Raw genomic sequence first — 23778 nt, 5'->3', positions numbered from 1 at the left:
AGAGGCGACTGGAAGCGGCTAGAGAGAGAAAGTTCCAGAGAGAGAGAGAGAGAGGATGGGGAAGGGGAAGGGGAAGGAGCAAGTGGAGAAGAAAGAGAACGCGTTTCGAATTTGCTTCCGGGAATCGCCCCGAGAGTTCTAGAGATGGAAAAAGGCGGGCGGGGGGGGTCGACCCGGACCCGGACCCGGAACCGGACCGAGAGATCGGGTCTCGGGTTAGAATGACGCTTTTCGTTCGGTCCTCGTAATTTTGAGGGGGCCTCTTTTCTGGACACCGAATTTCGTCGTATTTGCAATTCTGGCCCCGCGTATTTTACCTCCGCCTACAGTTCCGCCCTCTTCAAATTTCCCGGGAAATTGATGAGTCGGCCCGCGAATTAACACGTGGCTCCTTGTTATATGGGCAGAAATTACACTTTCTAATCCCCTTAAAAGTTATAGAGAGAATGAAAATATTTTGCATTTTCTTTTTCCAGTGTAATATCTTGAAGCCATTATTTAGAAAAATCATTTCCTTTTTTTATTCAAAAAAATTGTTAATCATACAAGATATTCATTTTCGACGCACTGATTATACATGGTATGGAAAAAAAAATTACTGTTTTGGAAATGACAAAATTTCGTCAAATTAATGCTTAACAAGTGCCCCTAAAGTATTCATTAATAAAATTCATGCGTAAGAAACTTATCATCCTTTCATTTCTCAACATTTTCTGTACGTGACTTAATTTCCAAGTAGTGTTAGTGTGACTCGAATATTTTTTTCCCGAGTATAATCCAGAAAGCAATGCAAAAGAGGGCTAAGTTTCATTAAGGGAAAATTGGTACTCGTCTCATTTTCGTATTTTTGAAATTATGCTTATATTTTAACCATGGTCACCCATGTGACAAATCTTTATTATTATGGGGCTTCAATTAATACACGACTATATTCACTCAATGAACTGAACTTTCTTATTCTCTTTTAGCTTAATAATAATTATAAAAAAACAACAACAATTTATATTCAAAATTCCATTATTTATATCATGCTGTCTAAGTTGCATTGCGGGCGGGCCAAGTGAAGGATAAGTTCGTATTTACTTGGCCTTTTCTTAATTGACCCCCTGCCTTTTTTGCTTTTTAAAACGACCATCACCTTTTGTCTCCCTGACTCACTCAACAAGGCCTTATTTGTTAAAAAGTGTTTTTGTTCCCCAGAAAAAAAATTATTCTTTTATTCTAGAGAACAAAAAAAAGAATAGAAACGTGTTTAGTAAAACTTTTGTTCCCGGGAATAAAAATAATGGAAATAGATTTGGAACAGAAACAAGAAGTAGAAAAAAGTTGCTTATTGTTCTCGGGAACAATTTCGATAAACAATTTTTCTATCTCTTCTTTTTTATTCTCTTTTATTTCCTTTTTCTTCCTTTTGACCGATCGCTGACCTCGACTATGGCCGACAACCTAGGTTGATGAGAGTCGGCAACCTCCCCAAAGCCTCGGCGAGGTCGACCTTGCGCCGCCTGGGCAAGGTCGAGCCTCGCCAATGGCCTAGCGAGGCTTGCCTGGTCATCAAGGCCAACGGTGAGATCGGCAAGGCCAAGCCTCATGATGGCTCGGCAAGGCTCTAACGAGCTTGTTAGACCTCGCCCAACCGGTCGTCGGCGGCTACCATGGCCGACGACCGCCCATAAAGGAGAAAGAAGGAAAAAAAGGAAGAAGAAAAAAAAGGAAAAATATTATAAAAATATTGAAAAATTAAAAGAAATAATTAAATCATATAAGTTTACCAAATGCATTTCTATTTCTGGAATATAAATTTTTTGCAGTTACCAAGTGCGTTTTTATATTAGAAATTGTTCATGGAAACAGAAACAAAAAAAAAAAAAAAAAACTATTTTTGTTCGAAAATTGTTCCCCATAACAGAATCGTTACCAAACGCGTCCTAACTGTCTGCTCACCTCTTTTACTATTTGGATTAACTTTTCGACTAAATGGGAAATACTTTCACCCATCCTCTTTCAGCAATCAACCCTAATATGACAAATAAACTATATTATTATGTTTGTAGTAGAAAGATAATGGTGATATATAAGCATTCTCAACGAAAAATAATTTTGGTGCACACCGATCTCAATAGTGTTACACCTCTCAAGCTGGATGCCTATATGTTCAGTCATCTGTATGACAGGTGGTGAATATGACTAACATAATATTGAATATTTAAATGAAAAATCCAATTATCAACTAAATTTTTATCGATTTTTCTTCATACCCCTTCATTAGTTATCGCATTTTTGACATATCAATTTCTTTAGTTCCATCCTCACACTTCTCTTCTTCAAGCTCAACATTCGTAGCAACGACCTCAACTTTCCTAGCATTTATTTCAGCACTGATCCTCTGGAACTTTTGTTTTTTTGCATGTCGGATAGCACTTCTTACATATGCTCACAACATAATGCCCAATGCTTGCTCCCTTGGAATGCTAGTATCATTAAGCTCATCAAGGATCTCATCGAAGTCTTTGGTTGCATCTTCAGTCGCACATTCACTAGTTTGAATATCGTTAAATCCAAACCTTTCAATTTGGCCTAATTAGACTGGGATTGATCGGAATGTGCTTTGGAAAAAAGAATTGAAGAGGAATGTGAATGGTTTTCAAATGCGTAGTAGTAGTAGCGTGCAATCAACTTGCGATTGCTTGCCATTAATGCTTGGAGTGAGAGCGAGAGTATATAAAGGCCATGGCGGGAAAGAGAGAAAAAGTTCCAAAGATGACTAGAAGGAGAAAATATTAAGTACAGGCGACATGTTATTTGTACATAAATCCATTGAATTGGCGACACGTGTCATTTTAGGCCCGCTTGTCATAAGAGGTGAGAGAGAGAGAGGAGGGATGGTAAAGGAGAGAAGCAAGTGGAGAAAAAAGAGGACGTGTTTCGTTGCTTCCGCAAACGCCTCGAGAGTTCTAGAGATGGAGAAGGCAGTTGGCGCGTCCGGCCCGACCTGGGAGATCAGGTCTCGGGTTAAATGACAAATTTCAGTCCTTGAAATTTTGAGGAGATCTTATTTATGGACAACTAATATCATTTTATTGCAATTCTGGTCCATGTATTTTATCTCTGACTACAGTCTTGTCCTTCAAATATATAGAAAAAATCGAGGGAAAACTTCAAAAAAGGATTCAAAGTGACTCATTTTTTCAAATAATGACTCGAAATGAATTTTGTTTCAATTAATGACCCGAAATGACTTTGATTATTTCAAATAAGGACCTAAAATAATAATAATTGTTTCAAATAAGGACCTAATCTCGTCGATCGCCAACTAATTAAATTTTCCGACCGATTAAGGGCGTTTTTGTCCTCTTTTTCTTTTTTCTTCTGTTTTCTTTTCTAGCATTGGCCAGTGTTTGCTAGCAAAGAGGCTACCCTCACCGGCAATTGGGAAGAGCCGGCGAGGGTTGTCGAGCCCTCACTTGGGGCAAGCAAGAGCTTACTGGCCCTCACCTACCCTTACTAGCGGCCGTCGAGGTGGTCGAGCCCTTACAGCCATCCACAAGGGCTTGGCAACCTCCGCAAGGGGTGGCCTCCCCTAGGGCAAGGGTTGCCTCCTCTAGGCCAGGCCATCCCTTGCCTATGGTCGGCAGGGATGGCCCTCATCGAATTGGGTGAGGCGACCCTTACCCAACCCTTTGTGGGTAGCCACCGATAAAGAGGAAGAAGAAGAATCAAGGAAAAAAAAAGAGAAAAGAAAAAAGAAAAAAGAAAAAAAGGAAAATGGTATATGACGAAAATACATTTAACTGTCGGAAAGTCATGCTTTTATTTGAAATAGATATAACAATTTCAGACCTTTATTTTAAATAAGATTCATTTTATGTTCTTATTTGATAAAGTGATGATATTTCAGATCTTTATTTGAAATAAAGTTCATTTTAACCCTTATTTGAGAAAACGAGAGTATTTCGAATTTTTTTTGGATTTTTTCCAAAAATTGACGAGCTAGCCAGCGATTTTGTTTTTGCTTTCAGATTGTTATTTTCACATTTTTCATCCAACATTTCAATAGCGGATAAAGACTGACTTACCAATTGGGAACTCCTGCGTGTATTAGTAAGCCCAATCAAAATACTCGCACGGTTCTGACCCCAAAAAGAAAATTAACCGCACGGCAAACATTAATTTTACTATATGCAATAGTGTCATTCTCGTTTTTACCCCCATATCAAAATCCAGGACTACTCTCAAGAAAAAAAGAAAAGAAAATGTGGACAGATTTAACTTAACCACGCTTTTAATTCATTGCGAAGCAAACAAGATATCTTCATTTTACAGCTCCGTTTATTTTGCTGATAATGAATAATTTGAAATATATATATATATATATTTATTTTATAATTTATTTTAAAATCGATCATTTGTATTATTTTGAGTTCGAGAAGACAAGTTGAAGTTAGATTTTGAGTTCGAGCAGAATTAGGGATTGCGGGGTTGAAATCAACAAGATGGTCATGTACATGGCAAGATTAAGATACAAAACCAACCTAATTGGACGCGGCTAGCATAACAACTGCTGTCGTCCCAGAAAATGTCCCTGTTCTTTTTAGCCACAATTTCCATTTTAAAGAAATTGGTGAATCAATCATTGAGGTTTAAATGAACCGTGGATGCACAAACATTCCGAGCGAATAGCCAAAAACTCTTGTTTCACTACTACTCCGGTAAACTTTGAATACATTCGTTCGAAATACTAAAATCGTAAACAGGCAGTTGCTTTATATGAACAAAGCTATGCGTGATTTATCTTTACTGCACTATTTATGGATAAGACTACCTATAATTCGATTTATTTGTATAAATTGATTGCCTTTGTTCCACGCTAATAAAAAATTTAAAATAGTTTCTAGATCCATCCCTCCCTCCTCCTCCACGCTTTCAGCACCATCATCATTTGGAACTTTTTCCTTTGGAACTACGCCAGTCTAATTTCTTCCCTACTAATTATTTCCCCTTACCAAAATCCCGATCCTTTCAATCAAAAAGGCTTTCAGTTTATTCGCCCCACGTTCATGTTGAATTTAAATCTAACCGAAGAAAGAAGAAATTACTTGAATTTGGCGTCATGCAGTTTTTGAATCCTTGAAAAAGTAAGAAAAAATTGATTTTTTTTTTTTTGGGACGGTGAAAAGAAAAATTATATTTGAAGAAGGTTAAGATGCAGGGTGGGATGGGTATTCCGTGCCCCATCCCAAAACTCACTCGGTGTGGACTTTATTCACCCCATCATCGGCGGAGCAATGCAAGCATTTGATGGGGCGGGCGGGCAGCGAGTATACGATGGGCGGGTTAAATTGCCATCCTTGTTCAATTGAAGTAGGAGTGCCCCTCAAACCCAAGACTTCGATGGCCAGGCTCGTGGCCAAGTGCCCGGACCCAACCCCTAGAGTCCCAACAGTGCATGAACCAGGTACCTTCAATCCGGGTGTTAGGGTCTTGGGATTCGAGAGCCGAGGCTCATTTCCTCATAGGCTCCTTTCCCTAGCATCGAGATCTCAATCCCAGCATCAAGATCCAAATTTCGTAATAAGAAATGATTGAGTGACAATTTTTAATCTATTGTGAGAATAATAATATGTTTTTGACTAAATAAAATCAAATAATAATTAATTTTTAATTATTATGTGATCAACTCTTTGAAAGAATTTATTGTCTCACAATAAACGTTCACACTAGAACTGAAACCGAGAGATCGCATCTCAAGTTGAATGACGCTTTTTTGGTCCTTGTAATTTTGAGGGGGCCTCATTTCTGGACACTAGATTTCATTTTATTTGCAATTTTGGCCGGTATATTTTACCTCCGACAATCCTACCCTTCAAATTTACCAGGAAATTGACGAGTCAGCCGGCGAATTGATACATGGCTCCATTCGTGTGTAAGACTCTAAACAAGTTAAACTTTTTAATCCCCTTAAAAGTTACAGAGAGAATGAAAATATTGTGTATTTTTTTTCCAGTTCAATATCTAGAAACTATTATTTAGAAAAATCATGTACCTATTTTGTTTAAAAAAATCGTTAATTATACCTATTGAAGAAAGATATTCATTTTTGATGCACCGACAGGAAAAAATTTACTGCTTTGAAAATGACAAAATTTCGTCACAGATAATATTTAACAAGTGTCCTTAAAATATTCATTAATATAATTCGTGTGTAAAAAACTCTTCATTGTTCCATTTTTAAACATCTTTAGTACGAGAGTTCCTTTATTAATTTCCAGTCGGTCCTACCGTCCTAATGTCACTTAAATTTACTTTTTCCTTTTTAATCCCAAATATAATCCGGAAGGCAATGCAAAAGAGGGTTAAGTTTCATTCAAGAAAAATAGGTGTTTTTCTCACTTTCATATTTTCAAGATCATGCTTATATTTTATCCATGTCAATCATTTCATGGCACAAATTTTTATTATGAAGCTTCAATTAAGTCCCTTAAATTACACGACTATTTCCACCAAACGAATTAAACTTTCTTCGGGAGAAAAAAGAAAGAACTAATATTTCTTTCTATCCTAATACCCAAAAAGAAAATCCAATTATAAACTCACTGCTCAATTCATTTTTTGGACTCTTGTACGAGGTGGCAACCTCGGTCTAAAAGAGACAAAAATATTTTCTTTTCCACTTGTATTCGCAGTTGGATTGCAGGGGAAGTGAAGGGGCTTTAGGTTTGTATTTACTTAGCCTCGCCTTAACCGACCATCATACGGTCTCCCTCGTCACTTAACAATTACCTGCTCACCCACTATTGCTTGGGGGCAAGTATAGAATGACAATGGGGAAAGTATAGAATGATAATGCTTCAAGCAGGCACTTTTACTTGGGGCCAAGTATAGAATGACAATGGGGAAAGTATAAAATGATAATGCTTTTTTGGGAAATGTACGCGAAGCTTTTGTTTTAATTTTATTCATATTCAAACTCTAGCACTTTTACTTGGGGGCAAGTATAGAATGACAATGGGGAAAGTATCACTTAACAAGTGCCTGCTCACCCACTTTTACTTGGGGCAAGTATAGAATGACAATGGGGAAAGTATAGAATGATAATGCTTTTTTTGGGAAATATAAGTGAAACTTTTGTTTTGATTTTACTTATATTCTAACTCTGGAACTTTTACTTGCGGACAAGTATAGAATGATAATGCTTTTTTTGGGAAATATATGTGAAACTTTTGTTTTAATTTTACTCATATTCTCACTCTGGCACTTTTACTTGCGGGCAAGTATAGAATGACAATGGAGAATAAGTGCGTTAAATGGGTTCATAATTTATTTAGGCCTAATTCAATGACTCCACTGCACTTTCTCAAGCCCAAATTTGGTCTCGTGCTTATTTACTCCGTTCTCTTACCCGAGTTTCGGGATGAGTTTTTTTACGTTGAATTAAATATAAAAGTGTCTTGGCAACAATGTGTGAGATCGGGTGTGCATCGGATTGGACATGAATTACTATTTTTATTACATGATAATGGATCAATTTAAGCCTGGTCATTTTCGACCCATCCAAACCTGGCCCGACCAATCTACTCATAAGCAATCGGTGCTTCCGTGGAGTTCAAAATCGTTCTAACCGCCGTTCCAGAACTCTCCAGCCGAACTCGGATTTAACTCCAGTGTCGACTCATCTCCCACCTGTCACCCTCCCGCTCCTCCCACCGGAACTCTCCCCTGCATGCAAGCCGTCTTCTTCGACGCTCGCGCTCTAATAAAGAGAGATTCCCGGACCTCTTTCTCTCTTCATCGTCACGCACCACCCAGTCCCTCTCCCTCTCCCTCTCCCTCTCTCTCGCACGTCTAAATCAAAGCCGACCAAGAACCCTCAGTCGGCCTAAACCTCCTAGAACATCGACGAAAGGTAATTAATGGCGGCGAAACCGGCGGAAGGCAAGGAAGGCAAGGCCATCGGCATCGACCTCGGCACCACCTACAGCTGCGTCGGCGTGTGGCAGCACGACCGCGTCGAGATCGTCCCCAACGACCAGGGCAACCGCACCACCCCGTCCTACGTCGCCTTCACCGACACCGAGCGCCTCATCGGGGACGCCGCCAAGAACCAGGTCGCCATGAACCCCCACAACACCGTCTTCGACGCCAAGCGCCTCATCGGCCGCCGCTTCTCCGACCCCTCCGTCCAGTCCGACATGAAGCACTGGCCCTTCAGGGTCGTTGCCGGCCCAGGCGACAAGCCCATGATCGTCGTCTCCCACAAGGGCGAGGAGAAGCAGTTCTCCCCTGAGGAGATCTCGTCCATGGTCCTCACCAAGATGCGCGAGGTCGCTGAGGCCTTCCTCGGCCACCCCGTCAACAACGCCGTCGTCACCGTCCCCGCCTACTTCAACGACTCCCAGCGCCAGGCTACCAAGGATGCCGGCGCCATCGCTGGCCTCAACGTCCTTCGCATGATCAACGAGCCCACTGCCGCCGCCATCGCTTACGGCCTCGACAAGAAGGCCTCCAGCACTGGCGAGAAAAGCGTCCTCATCTTCGACCTTGGTGGCGGCACCTTCGACGTCTCCCTCCTCACCATTGAGGAGGGCATCTTCGAGGTCAAGGCCACTGCCGGCGACACCCACCTTGGCGGCGAGGACTTTGACAACCGCCTTGTCAACCACTGCGTCCAGGAATTCCGGCGGAAGTACAAGAAGGACATCAGCGGCAACGCACGGTCGCTCCGCCGGCTGAGGACTGCGTGCGAGCGTGCTAAGCGTGCGCTGTCCTCGACCACACAGACCACCATCGAGATCGACTCGCTCTTCGAAGGCACCGACTTCTATACCACCATCACTCGGGCCCGTTTCGAAGAATTGAACATGGACTTGTTCCTGAAGTGCATGGAGCCCGTTGAGAAGTGCCTGAGAGATGCGAAGATTGATAAGGGCCAAGTTGACGAGGTCGTCCTAGTCGGAGGCTCAACGAGGATCCCGAAAATCCAGCAACTCCTGCAGGACTTCTTCAACGGGAAAGAGCTGTGCAAGAGCATCAACCCCGATGAGGCGGTCGCCTATGGGGCGGCAGTCCAGGCCGCGATCCTGACCGGCGAGGGCAGCGAGAAAGTCCAGGACTTGCTGCTGCTCGATGTCACGCCGCTCAGCCTTGGCCTCGAGACTGCTGGCGGGGTCATGACCGCGCTCATCCCCAGGAACACCACCATCCCCGCCAAGAAGGAGCAGGTCTTCTCGACCTACTCAGATAACCAGCCCGGCGTGCTGATCCAGGTGTACGAGGGCGAGCGGGCGCGGACCAAGGACAATAACCTTCTAGGCACGTTCGAGCTCAAGGGGATCCCACCGGCGCCAAGGGGAGTGCCACAGATCAACGTGTGCTTCGACCTCGACGCGAACGGTATCCTGAATGTGTCAGCAGAGGACAAAACGGCTGGAACGAGGAACCAGATCACCATCACCAACGAGAAGGGCCGGCTGAGCAAGGACGACATTGAGCGAATGGTGAAGGAGGCGGAGCGGTACAAGGCTGAGGACGAGGAGGTGAAGCGCAAGGTCGAGGCGAAGAACTCGCTGGAGAACTACGCTTACAACATGCGGACCACCGTCCGGGACGACAAGATCGCTGGGAAGTTGAACCCAGAGGATAAGCAGAAAATCGAGAAGGCTGTGGACGAGGTGATCGAGTGGCTTGACAGAAACCAGCTGGCCGAGGTGGATGAGTTCGAGGACAAGCTGAAGGAGTTGGAGGCGCTGTGCGGTCCGATCATATCGAAGATGTATCAGGGCGGCAGTGACGGGCCGATGGGTGGTGCCGACGGCGATGTGCCGAGAGGCGGTGGCGGGTTCGGTGGTGAAGCAGGGCCTAAGATTGAAGAGGTTGACTGATGATGAGGATGAGAAATAGCTTAGGAGGGATCTTTTTGGTTGCTGGATGTTCTGTTGTGCTTCTTGACGTCAGTCGTCCGTTTCTTTCCTTCTCTTCTTGGTTGTCCTCCTGTTTTGTGTTTGTTTTTCGGGCCTAAGTTGTTGTAAAAAATGCAGGAAATGGTGTGTTGCTCTAAAGTGTCTTGCATATTTTCTACACTACGGTAATTTAAATGTTTACAATGTCTCATAACAAGTTGTTGTGTTGTTGGAATTAACTATCATTAATCAAATTAATGATAAATGATTAGGTGACGATTTTTAATTTATTATGAGAATAACGGTTTATTCTGAATTACTATTTTTATAACGGCTCAAAAGTTATTATATTAGCAAAGCTAAAACAATAGGGATTAAGTTTTGATGAACAGCATATCACAATTCTGATCGAGAGCTAGACCAAATCCGATTTCTAGGAAGGATTCAGCCCAATTGGATTGAACGATGAAACGGATTTTACTCTCAATGGTTCGACAGATCACCCCTATCTTCGAGAACGAGAGTTTACTCTCACCGGTTCGACAGTTTTTTTTTTTAATGCATGATCTATTATCAGCTAAAGGAATTTATCGCCGCATCGAGAATTTACTGTAAGTCATCATTTATATTGGGATATAATACGTGGAAACGACAAGATCTTGCAATTTACGTCAACGTGAAATCACCCAAAAAAATAAATAAGAAAAATAAAAACACTAGAAATTTACGTGATTCGATCAGAGTATTTGTACCTATATCATGGGGAAGGCCAGTAGCAAATAATCCACTAAAATAGGAGAATCAGAGTTTACAATTGCTTAAGTGTTTCCCACACCTAGATTTAACTCAAAATCAAAGTGTTTATAACTAAACATCTCATTTGGAAATAAAATTCACGACACAAAATTACCACGCGTTCAAGCTCAGAATAAAACGCTCTACGTATAACTTCACGTGTCTCTTCAAAGCTTCGTGTGGCTAGCGGCTTCAACGATTGCATGCGGCTTCGTAGGGTTTTTTTCTCTCTTTCGCGGCAAGCTTCGTTTCTCTCGTGACGTGTGACAGCAACACACCGAAAAGAAAAAGAAACTCTTTTATACGTGTGCCCAGGTCAAACTTTGACCTGGGCCCACCACGATTTTGCTTCGGCTTCATGCTTAATGTGTGTGTATGCGCCCAAAGTCAACACTTTGACTCTGGGCCCACCTATTTCTCTTTTTCACGTGTGAGGGCTTCATGCCAAAGGATTTCGACAGGGCATGGGCTTCGGTAGCTTCACTCCAAAGAAGAAAAAATTCCTCTTTTAATCATTTCCTTTTTTATAATTCTAGCAAATCACATTTTTGTAAACACTCAAATTCGAGTCATAATTCAATAATTCTCCACCTTGGCTTGATGTTTGAAACCAAATTATAGTGCTTATTACCCATGCTACTCTCCCAACGCCCCAACAGATGCTTACTCTCCACAAACGTCGATAGAGCTCAAGCAAAGCTTGAGCTTCGCCAAAGGAACATACTTAGTTATCATGTCTCACCAAAGGAACAGACTTAGTCATCATGTCTGCTGGGTTATCTGCTGTAGCAATCTTCTTAACAGTAACAATACCCTTAGCTAAGACATCTCGGATAAAGTAGTACTTGATGTTGATATGCTTAGTTCGCTCGTGATAAACTGGATTATACGCCAAATATATTACATTTTAGTTATCACATATATATCCACACTTTTCCGTTCTAACCCAAAGTCCAAGAGCAAACTTTGTAACCATATTGCCTCCTTCGCTACAAAGGTTAGTGCCATGTACTCTGCCTCAGTCGAAGACAAGGTAATGTAATCCTATAAGGATACTTTCCAACTAACTACACAACCCGCTAGCATAAACACATACCCTGCTAAATACTTGCAATCATCCAAGTCACAGGCGTAATTCGAATCCACAAAACCAATGGTCTCACTAAATACTTGCAATCATCTAAATCACGGGCGTGATTCGAATCCACAAAACCAATGGTCTCACTGCCATTGTTGTCCCTTTGGTATACTATACCCACGTTTGTTGTCCCCTTCAAATATTTGAGGATCCACTTCACAGCTTCCCAATGAGCTTTACTAGGACGCTTCATATAGCGACTAACCACGCTCACAGCACTACCCACGGCACTAGAATAAGGAACGCAGAACATATGCTCCTCCTCCTCCTCCTCCTCAGTCTACGATGATAATTTATCTAAAAATTTAAAGTGCTTTACTAAATGTGTACTTACAGATTTTGCTAACTGCATATTAAAACGTGCTACGATTTTCTCAATATATTTCTTTTGAGATAGACGTAAAAGTCCTGTTACGCAAAATCTCCATACCCAAAATTTTCATTGCAACACCTAAATCTTTCATATCAAATTTAGCATTTAACTGCCTCTTCAGCACATCAATATCAGACATATTCTTGGCTGCTATCAGTATATCATCAACATATAAAAGTAGATCAATTAAAGAACCATTCTCCAATCTCCTAAAGTAAACACAACTATCTATCTGACTTTTTGTGTAGTCTTGACTAGCCATAAAAGTATCAAAACTTTTATACCACTGTCTAGGAGACTGTTTCAGCCCATACAAAGATTTCTTTAACAAGCAAACATAATATTCCTTACTCAGAATAGCAAATCTCTCCGTTTGCCTCATATAAATCTGCTCCTCCAACTCATTATGAAGAAACGCAGTTTTCACATCTAGCTGCTCTAACTTGAGATCCTACGAAGCAACTAAGGCAAGTAAAACATGAATAGAAGTATGTCTTATCACAGGAGAAAACACCTCATTGTAGTCAATGCCCTCATATGTCCCTTTGCCACAAGTCTCGCCTTATACCTCGCTGCCTCGACACCGGGAATGCCCATTTTCGTTTGAAGACCCATTTACTTCCAACAATCTTTTGGCTCTTGAGTACTTTGACCAGCTCTCATGTCTAATTTCGATGGAGTGATTCCATCTTTTCACTTATAGCCCCTAACCACTGCGACAACTCCGAACTAGCCATCGTTTCAGAGTAAGACGAAGGCTCATCTGTCTTCACCTCATCACCTACAGTTAATGCATAAGCAATATTTGTATAATTATAACGTACCAGTGATTTAATTTGCATTCTCTGTCTATCTGCAGCTATAGTCTGCTGCGGCTTTGCTGGTTGTTCACTATCACTGACTTCAGGAATTGCGGCCTCATCTGCAGTCTCAACTTTTGTTACCTTCGAGGTCTCTGGAATCTCCACCTGAAGCTCCACCTCGCTAATGACACCATGATCTTTTGTTAGTTGTGTCTCAGAACTCCTCTGTGCATTGCAGTCTCGTCAAATATCACATCTCTACTGATTATAAAACTGGGTGATCTGGGATCGGTGCACTACAGCTGGTAGCCTTTCACCGCATGTGCATAATCCATAAATATGCACTTCTTCACCTTCGGCTCAAGCTTACTATTACTCGCATGAGCATACGCAGGATATCCGAATATTTGTAATCCGAAATAATCAACATGTTTCCTCGACCATACTTCTTTAGGAGTCTTCCACTCGATAGCAGATGATGGAGATCAATTAACCAGGTAACATGACATGTTTACTGCTTCAGCCCAAAATTCCTTGCCAAGTCCTACATGCGAAAGCATGCATCGAGCTAGCTCAAGCAAAGTTTTATTCTTCCATTTTGCCACGCCATTCTGCTTTGGTGTCCCAGGTACTGTGTCGTGTTTTACAATACCCTCTTTCTGGCAGAACTCAGTAAAATCTTTACCACAAAATTTCATGCCATTATCAGTTCTCAGGCACTTGATCTGCTTAACTACTTCTCAATCAATGCCTTAAATTTCTTGAATCGATCGAACACATCATATTTATGTTTAAGAAAGTATACCCATACTTTCCTCGAATAATCGTTGATAAAAGTTAGCATATATCGGGCACCTCCTTTTGAAGGAATCGAAGACGGGCCCCAGACGTCTAAATAAATATATTCAACTGGTCGTTTGGTTGAATGAATAGCTGTAGTAAACTTAACTCGGTGTTGCTTCCCATAGATGCAATGCTCACATAAGTCCAGCTTCCCTGTCTTTTGACCATTCAACAACCCCCTTCACTCAGTGTCGTCATACATCCTCACTCATGTGCCCTAAACGCATATGCCATAATTGAGTTAAATTAGAGTCTGACTCACCTGATGAAACTGTAGCGGTTTCGGTCACGGTCTCTCTAGTAAATGATAGAGAGTATTCACTTTCTTCCCTTTCATCACTGTCATGGCACCTCAAGAGATCTTCAGTATTCCACCTTCAGCGGTGTACTTATACCCGGTGTCATTGAGTGTCCGCAGAGAAATAAGGTTCTTTTTGAGCTCCGGTACATGCCTCACATCTGTTAATGTGCAAATCACCCCATCATGCATCCGAATTCGAATTGTCCCTATCCCCACAGCCTTACAGACTGCATTATTTCCCAAAAGAACCCTACCACCATATGCAGTCTGGTAAGTAGTAAACCAATTCTTATGAGGCGTCATATGATAAGAACACCTCGAATCTAGCACCCATTCGTCTCCTGATGAAATAACAGTTACACATAAAACAGCTTCTGCATCCCTATTGCTCCCCTCAACAATGTTTGCCACACTACTTGTGGCATTCTGCCTATCAACTTTATTTCTCCGCTTTGGACAATCTCTCTTGATGTGCCCCTCCTCGTGACACTCAAAGCACTTCACGCTTCACGCGTTCCTTGGACTTTCTATGGCATAATTTTGATCTGCTTTTATTTTTGCTGTTACTAGGCTTTCGATGTTGTTCTTTACCCCAAATCGTTAGTGATTGCGTTGCTCCTTTCGCTAGACCATCATCTCGCAACTTTCTCTGCCACTCCTTAGAGAATAATGCGGACTTTATCTCCTCTGAGGTAATAGTAGTACGCCCCTGCAACAGTGAATCGGTACAGTGCTCCCATGACTCTGGTAAAGTAGCTAACAATATCATGCCCTGTTCTTCATTATCAAGTATCTTACCAACATTCTTCAGATCCAACATGAGTTTATTAAATTCATCTAGGTGGGTTCTGATAGATGTACCTTCAGTATATCTAAATTGAAACATCTTTTTCAGCATATACAAGCGATTATGCAAACCTTTCTTCACATAAAGTGCTTGAAGTTTTGCCCATAACACTGCGGCATCCTTCTTCTCAGCAAAGACCTCATCCGTCAAATTTATCAGGATTATACTCTTTGCCTTTTCAATCAGCTCTACCCTATCTTAGAGGCTTTCATTATAATCGGCAACTCACAACTCATCCTCACCATCCAGTGCCTTAGCCAAACCTTGTGTTGTCAATAAAGCTCGCACTTTAATGCTCCATAACACAAAGTTGTTACTCCCATTAAATTTTTCAATCTCAGATTTCCTTTCAAACATAATTGCAATAACAGAATTTTCAGATAATAATCAGATAAGCAAAAGCTCCAAATTACAATCAAGAAATCCAACCCCAAACTCTGATACCAATTGTTGGGATATAATACGCGATGATCTTGCAATTTACGTCAACACGAAATTACCCCAGAGAAATAAACGAGAAAAATAAGGACACCGGGAATTTACGTGATTTGGTCCGAGTATCGATATCTACATTCACGGGGAGAGCCAGCGGCAAATAATCACTAAAATTGGAGAATCGAGTTTATAATCGCTTCAATCGTTGAAGTGTTTTCACACCAGATTTAACCAAAAACCCAAAGTGTTTATAAATAAACAACTCATTGGGAATAAAACTCACGACACAAAATTACCACTCGTTCAAGCTCAAAATAAAACGCTCTACGTACAGCTTCACGTGTCTCTTCAAAGCTTTGCGCGACTAGCGGCTTCAACGATCGTGTGCGACTTCGTAGAGTTTTTTCTCTCTTTCGTGGCAAGCTTCGTTTCTCTCGTGGACATGCGACAGCAACACACCGAAAAGAAAAAGAAACTCTTTTATAAGTGTGCCCAGGTCATGACCTGGGCCCACCACAATTTTGCTTCGGCTTCACGTTGAAAGGATTTCGGCAGCGCATGGGCTTCGGTAGCTTCACTCAAAAGAAGAAAAATTCCTCTTTTAATCATTTCCTTTTTTGTAATTCTAGCAAATCACATTTTTGTAAACACTCAAACTCGAGTCATAATTCAACATTTCCCCCGCCCTCCAATTCACCACGCGTTCAAGGATCCATATGCACTTTTTAATTAGAATATGCCTTGCTTTGAAGCTCGAGTTGGCATTTACTAATTTATTGCCTCATAAAAAAAATGCATGTTATACCTTCTTCAAAAGTAATATAAGATAACACCTATTTTGAGAAAAAATTCATGATAAAAGAAGATACTTTTTAGAAATTCATTTAAAAAAAAAACATATTTTCCCCCTTTTGGATTGGAAATTCATCTTCCTAACTTTAAGCATACACGTTTTCTTTAATTGTAAATGATATTTCGTTGACCAATAATTTTTCAGCAAATCATACATGTAAAAGTCCAAAAAACTAATTTATGGAAAAATTATTTCGCTCAAACAAATATGACATTATTTATGAAGGTTGAATGCTTACTCATGCATGGTCGGAAAAAAAAATCTAATTAAAAAATGATTAATTTACCATTCCTGTATAAGTTAGAGGATTTTACGAAATAATTTTTTCCCCCCACTCTCATGACGATTTTTTCTAAACCTATTTTCGCTCACTGACCCAAAAAAAAAAAAAAAAAAAACCTATTTTCGCTCGAATGTATGCATAAAATGCTAATGGCGAAGGGTACGATCGAAAGAATTCTATAAATTCGGGATCAAAAGTGCAACCGCCAACGCTGACGTCGTTTCCCTAATCTGCAAAGCCCGGATGAAACTTCGGTTTCCATCCTCATCCTCCTCCTCCTCCTCCTCCTCCTGCTAATCCAAATCAACGTTCCAATCTCGAATTCTAGGGTTTCCTATCCTCTCTTGCATCTCGAGGGATCTGCTGTTCCCCTGATCGATCGAGCCCTCCGTAGCTCAACTTTCCCTTTCGTTCGAAAACCCTAACGGAACTCTTCCTTCTCTCCGCGCCCGCCGGGAAACATGCCCGCCGCCGCGGCCGCCGATGACGACCTGAAGAAATTGGAGTACCTATCGCTGGTCTCCAAGGTTTGCTCCGAGCTCGAGACTCACTTAGGCTTCGGCGACAAGGTGCTTGCCGAATTCATCACCGAGCTGGGCCGGAACTGCGAGACGGTCGACGAATTCGATGCCAAGCTCAAGGAGAACGGAGCCGAAATGCCCGACTACTTCGTACGTACTCTTCTCACGATCATTCACGCGATTTTGCCTCCGAGTGATGGGGCCGATAAGCAGCAGGGAAAGAGAGGCGACGACGGGGAGGGTGGTTCTAAAGGTCAGTTCAAGGCTTTGGGGATTGCTGACAGTAGAGAGAGGGTGAAGGACCTGGAGAGGGAGCTTGAGTTGGAGGTGCAACAGCGGAGGAGAGAGGGTGGAGAGTATGAGAAGGAAGGGAGAGATAGGGATAGGGACAGGGACAGGGACAGAGACAGGAGAGAGAGACACCGGGATAGGTATGATAGGAGAAGCGAGGGAGGGCATAGGGATAAAGAAAGAGACAGAGACAGAGATAGACATAGAGATAGAGATAGAGATAGAGACAGGGATCATGAGGAGGTTGATAGAAGGGGAAGGCATAGAGATCAGTATGAGAGAAGTCGAAAGGATGGCTATGAAGATCATGAGGATGATAGAGAAGACACTAGAGATAGAAGGAATGGGAGGTATAATTCCGATGAACCCGAGCTATATAAGGTTTATAGAGGGAGAGTTTCTAGAGTGATGGATACGGGGTGCTTTGTTCAGTTGAGTGACATTAGAGGTAAGGAGGGGTTGGTGCATGTTTCGCAGATGGCAAGCAGGAGGGTTGCTAATGCGAAGGATGTAGTCAAGCGGGATCAGGAAGTTTATGTGAAGGTGATTTCCATCTCTGGTCAGAAATTGAGTCTTTCCATGAGGGACGTGGATCAGGACACTGGAAAAGATTTGCTTCCGCTGAAGAAGAGTGACGATGATGATGCTTATCGTGCTAATCCAACTTCAGGGTCAAGGGATGGGCCTGTTGGCAGAACAGGTCTTTCTGGGATCAGAATTGTGGAGGAAGATGATGTGGCTCCATCGAGGCGACCCTTGAAGAGGATGAGCTCACCGGAGAGGTGGGAAGCGAAGCAATTGGTAGCTTCAGGCGTGTTGAAGGTAAATGAATACCCAATGTATGATGAGGAAGGGGATGGTATGGTGTATCAGGAGGAGGGAGCTGAGGAAGAGCTTGAGATTGAGTTAAATGAGGATGAACCTGCGTTTTTGCAAGGGCAGACCAGATATTCTGTGGATATGTCACCGGTGAAGATTTTCAAGAATCCGGAGGGGTCCTTGAGTCGTGCTGCTGCACTGCAGTCTGCTCTTATAAAGGAGCGGAGAGAAGTACGGGAGCAGCAACAGAGAACGATGCTTGATTCCATTCCAAAGGATCTTAATCGTCCTTGGGAAGATCCCATGCCAGAGACAGGCGAGAGGCATCTCGCTCAGGAGCTCAGAGGCGTTGGCCTGTCAGCTTACGATATGCCAGAGTGGAAGAAGGATGCCTTTGGCAAAGCATTGACTTTCGGGCAGAGGTCGAAGCTCTCCATCCAGGAACAGAGGCAGAGTTTGCCCATTTACAAGTTGAAAAAAGAACTTGTGCAGGCCGTACATGAAAATCAAGTTCTTGTTGTTATTGGTGAAACTGGTTCTGGAAAAACTACTCAGGTTACTCAGTATCTGGCTGAAGCAGGTTACACCACCAGGGGTAAGATTGGATGCACTCAGCCTCGTAGGGTGGCTGCAATGTCTGTTGCCAAGAGGGTGGCTGAAGAATTTGGTTGTCGTTTGGGGGAAGAGGTTGGATATGCAATTCGATTTGAGGATTGCACAGGACCAGACACTGTTATTAAGTATATGACTGATGGTATGCTTCTTAGGGAGATTCTTATTGATGAGAACCTGTCCCAGTACTCAGTAATCATGCTTGATGAAGCACATGAGAGGACTATACACACTGATGTCCTTTTTGGACTGCTTAAGCAGCTCGTGAAAAGGAGACCTGATCTCCGGCTGATAGTGACATCTGCCACATTGGATGCAGAAAAGTTTTCTGGTTATTTCTTCAACTGCAATATCTTCACCATCCCTGGTAGAACATTTCCAGTGGAGATTCTTTACACCAAACAACCAGAAAGTGATTATTTGGATGCAGCTCTTATTACTGTCTTGCAGATTCATTTGACAGAACCGGAAGGCGACGTCCTAGTTTTCCTGACTGGTCAGGAGGAGATTGATTTTGCTTGCCAATCTCTTTATGAGAGGATGAAAGGATTAGGCAAGAATGTTCCTGAGCTGATTATCTTACCTGTTTATAGTGCCTTGCCCAGTGAAATGCAGTCAAGGATATTTGATCCTGCACCTCCGGGGAAGAGAAAAGTGGTTGTTGCCACTAACATAGCTGAAGCATCTCTCACAATCGATGGTATTTATTATGTTGTTGATCCAGGGTTCGCTAAACAGAATGTCTACAATCCAAAGCAAGGTTTGGATTCACTTGTCATCACTCCTATTTCACAAGCATCCGCGAAGCAACGAGCTGGACGTGCTGGGCGTACGGGGCCTGGTAAATGTTATCGCCTCTATACAGAGAGTGCGTACCGCAATGAAATGTCCCCTACCACCGTCCCTGAAATCCAAAGGATTAATCTTGGTCTCACTACTCTTACATTGAAGGCAATGGGTATAAATGATCTTTTATCCTTTGATTTCATGGATCCGCCATCGCCCCAGGCTCTGATTTCTGCCATGGAACAGCTCTATAGTCTAGGAGCATTGGATGAGGAAGGGCTTCTCACAAAACTGGGAAGGAAAATGGCAGAATTTCCTCTGGAACCGCCCTTGTCGAAGATGCTTCTTGCTAGTGTAGACTTGGGATGCAGTGATGAGATTTTGACCATCATTGCTATGATTCAGACAGGAAACATTTTCTACAGGCCTAGAGAGAAACAAGCCCAAGCAGATCAGAAGAGGGCCAAGTTCTTTCAGCCGGAAGGAGACCATTTGACTCTTCTCGCGGTTTATGAGGCTTGGAAAGCAAAGAATTTTTCTGGGCCATGGTGCTTTGAGAATTTTGTTCAGTCTCGATCCCTGAGGAGGGCTCAGGATGTTAGGAAGCAGCTTCTCACCATCATGGACAAGTATGTGTTCTTCTTTGTGTTTTAAAATCTTTGTTCTGCTTCCAAATTTTAGTATAATTTGTTGCTGTTGTTGCATAGACTTGTTTTTGTTGTTCCATATTTCAAGAGTCCAACCATATTTAGACAACATGATAATATGACTTATTGGTGATTAGACTTTACTAGTTACTTCTTTTTGTTTCTGTTGAGTACCCATCTTACTGCGTAAATTTTAATAACCTGCCTCTCCCCCTTTGTGCCATGCCATAGTGAGTTCAAACTATGAACTTTACAATAATGCTGCCCATAGATCATATTGTTATTTGTGTTGACTTGAATTTGAGTTGTTTGTTATATTAATTATTTCCATCCTTAAGAAAAGGTAACAAAGGTAAACTGTGCAGAATTTTATTAAGTGGATCTAAATGCACTCATTTTTCTCCTACTTCTTCTGTAGGTATAATTGTGTGCTATTTGCTTTTGAGCTACAGAATGAGTCACATCTGGAGTTCTGTAAACTTATGGTCATCACACCTGACTTTTGTGCCTTAAGGAGCATTGGGTTAATTTAATTTTGACAATGCATTTCAGGTATAAACTGGATGTTGTCAGTGCTGGAAAGAACTTCACAAAGATAAGGAAAGCAATAACAGCAGGGTTTTTCTTCCATGCGGCACGAAAAGACCCACAAGAAGGTTACAGAACCTTGGTTGAGAATCAACCAGTTTATATACATCCAAGTAGTGCTCTCTTCCAGAGACAGCCTGACTGGGTTATTTACCATGAGCTTGTCATGACCACAAAGGAGTACATGCGTGAGGTAACTGTTATTGATCCTAAGTGGCTTGTTGAAGCGGCGCCAAGATTTTTCAAAGTTTCAGATCCCACCAAGATGAGCAAGCGGAAGCGTCAAGAGCGTATTGAACCTCTTTATGACAGATACCACGAACCCAATTCTTGGCGTCTCAGCAAAAGGCGTGCTTGACATGTATGATTTACATTTCTGTCTGAGTAGTCCTCAATTTTGCTTCATCGTGTAAATGCTTCTATCTTACTTTTAGCAGAAGGTAATTTGTAAAACTCCTTTGCTGAGGTATAATGAATTCAATAACTTTTCTGGTTTGACAGGCATCTTCTCTTTCTATTTTCGGTTTTTTCCTATTGAACTTTTTGAGTTGAACAACACATTAAGCTTGTATTAATGATAATCCTCAGGGATGTACTGGTTTTGATGATTAAAATAGTTGAGGATATTTGAGAATAGCTTGTCACAAGCATGTGCCCCTCTGCCTGGAGATAAATTAATTATTGGGTCCTTCAAGTTCTATCTATGTATAATTTTGTGCTTGGCAAGTTGGCACATTTGAAGGACTCTTGCCAGCCAACTTTGAATGATACTTCATGACTCTAAATCCTTTTCAATGCGTTGGTGCTTTGGATGTGTTTAAGGATGGTTTTGGACTAAGAACCTATCACATAAGAAAATGACAAATCTTCTATTTCATGGCAATGTGAGGATTTAAGACTTCCACTTATTCAGTTGGAATTTGTTGGTGACTGAATGTAAATTAATCATATTAAGGGGGAAGCTGGAAGAGGATAAGTTTGATGTCCACATAAAAACATGTGAGAGAGTGTTTTCTGGTTGCTGTTTTTGTTGACTACCTTTGATTTATGCCCTGGCTTGTGATGGACTTGCCGGTGTTAGGAGGTCCTGCCTGTAAGGATTTGTAAATTCTCTGCCGCTATGTGATGGTTGCTAGCTAATTATTGATTGGTACTGTTATTTTTGTTTGGCCTTTCACTCCAATGACCAAGAATGCAATCTATTACGCTCCCCAGTGGGAAGACCAGGACAGAAGATTTTTAATTGTCTTTTTTGGAGGCATAGCCTTTGACATCATTTATAGCTATGAGGTTGGAAGGATGTTAGTTTTCTAACGCCATGCTGCCTGTAGGTAGAATCTTCATAGGAAGAGAAATTGGGAAAATTTCCTGTTCATTTTGAATTTCCTTGGGTAAATTTTCACTGTGATTTACTTTTACTGAGATTTAGTATGCCAAGTTTTCTCTCTGTCTTGGCTTTTCCCATGGTGACCTTATTGTTGTTAAATTCCTCCACAGTGTTGTTTTCCTGGATGACAGGCCTGAGATTTTCTGATTGATGATATCGATTTTAAGGATAGCGGTGATATTAGGGATAGTGGATAGTGATGATATTGATTGTGACCATGAGACAGAACTGGAGCTTCTAATCATTATGAATTTGCTAACTATGGATGTGATGGCCTAAATAGGCTGATTTATCTTTCTTATTTATTTATTTTTTTCATGCATGCTGTGGCTTTTCTTACAAGGGCTTTGTTTGGGAAGTTGCAGAGGGGAGAAAATGAGAGGCGGGTGTGGAAAATGTGATACAATTTGAAATTTTTGTGAGAAAGTCGAGGGAAAAGCAAAGACTTTCCTCCATTTCCTTGTCTAAAATCCACATCCTTCCAAAGATAGCATTAACATCCTACTATTCTTTTGCAAGTTAGGAGTTATGTTGATCTTTGCCATACAGGTGTTTTCTTTGAGCTGCGACCACAATTATGCATCCATCTGGATGTTTGATTCTGCTCGTGACTAACACTTCCAGCTAGGTTGAACATTGTGCTGCAGCAACTAAAGTTAAATATTGTCATGTTACTGTTGTTGTAATTTACTCCTCCAGTTAGGTAAGCATCACTCTGCAGCTAGAATTTAATGTTTTTCGTTTGGTTGTCAATCATGAACTATTCTATATATGATTGTTCCCCCTGAACCATTATATAAGATTGGTGAATAAAATGTAGCTGAGAAGCATACTGAGCTTTCTTGTGTAGAAAATTGTGGGTTTTGAAGGATGGCAACATTTTTTCCCTTATTTTAAGCCATGTCAATGACTAGAAGGTAAAGCTAAGTTGCTCAACTTATCTGCATATATGACGGGACTTGTATATTGGGTTGGATGATGAGTTGGTTGCGGTATGGTTGGTCCACATCAAATACTGCGAAATGCTCGAGGACAGTTCCTTTATGTAGAGCTGCCGTTCCACAAACCTCTATTCATTGTGAAAATCTATTCCCGGGTCAAATTTTGCCCTTCCAAAATCCCTTTGTTGCTTCACACAGATTATTCGCAGCATCAGGTCTAATTTGCAGTTATCAGGACCCTTCCAGCAGATCGCTTTTGATTCTGCAGAGACAATGAAAGTGCATTCCATTTTACATTGGTTGGTCAGGCGATGACCTCCTGTTGAATGTCGGATGTTATGCTGCTAGACAGACCTTTCTGTGATAAGCAAGCGTATCTAGACATCCGAGCTACATGGTTGGCCATGGCATTTTGTCATAACTTCCGGTGACTTAAATAATTTGCGTTTCTTCCTGCCTCAGTCTACTTAAGAGTGTGCTTTTTAGGAATATACTAGTAAGCTGCTGAAGAGAGCTTCAGTTTATTGAATTTCCTGCAAGCCAGTCCTCTCTCTCCTTGATACAGATTGGCCTTTAAAATTCCCCTTCCCTACTAGTTGTAGGCTACAGATTAGGGACT

The 23778-nt window shown here is 41.7% G+C and overlaps 2 protein-coding genes across 3 annotated transcripts; both read left to right on the top strand.

The window, feature by feature from the left end:
- Positions 1 to 7662: 7662 nt before the first annotated feature.
- LOC104450646 (heat shock 70 kDa protein-like) lies at positions 7663 to 10055 on the top strand. Its single transcript, XM_010065297.3, has one exon. The coding sequence runs from the start codon at positions 7911 to 7913 to the stop codon at positions 9876 to 9878; it is 1968 nt and encodes a 655-aa protein (XP_010063599.1). The 5' UTR covers positions 7663 to 7910; the 3' UTR covers positions 9879 to 10055.
- Positions 10056 to 16767: 6712 nt separating this feature from the next.
- On the top strand, positions 16768 to 23037 carry LOC104450648 (probable pre-mRNA-splicing factor ATP-dependent RNA helicase DEAH5). Of its 2 annotated transcripts, XM_039314966.1 has the most exons (3): positions 16768 to 20225; positions 20796 to 21192; positions 22768 to 23037. In XM_039314966.1, exons 1-2 carry the CDS (start codon positions 17029 to 17031, stop codon positions 21187 to 21189), a joined length of 3591 nt encoding a protein of 1196 aa, XP_039170900.1. In that variant the 5' UTR covers positions 16768 to 17028; the 3' UTR covers positions 21190 to 21192; positions 22768 to 23037. The 2 variants fall into 2 exon arrangements, with proteins under 2 accessions (XP_039170900.1, XP_010063603.1); XM_010065301.3 differs by lacking the exon at positions 22768 to 23037 and having other exon boundaries at positions 20796 to 21465.
- Positions 23038 to 23778: the final 741 nt, after the last annotated feature.

Source organism: Eucalyptus grandis, chromosome 6 (genome assembly GCF_016545825.1).
Source record: "Eucalyptus grandis isolate ANBG69807.140 chromosome 6, ASM1654582v1, whole genome shotgun sequence".
In the NCBI taxonomy this organism is placed as follows: domain Eukaryota; kingdom Viridiplantae; phylum Streptophyta; class Magnoliopsida; order Myrtales; family Myrtaceae; genus Eucalyptus; species Eucalyptus grandis.
Note: the sequence above shows the minus strand (reverse complement) of the source record. Positions and strands in the feature narration are given on the sequence as shown.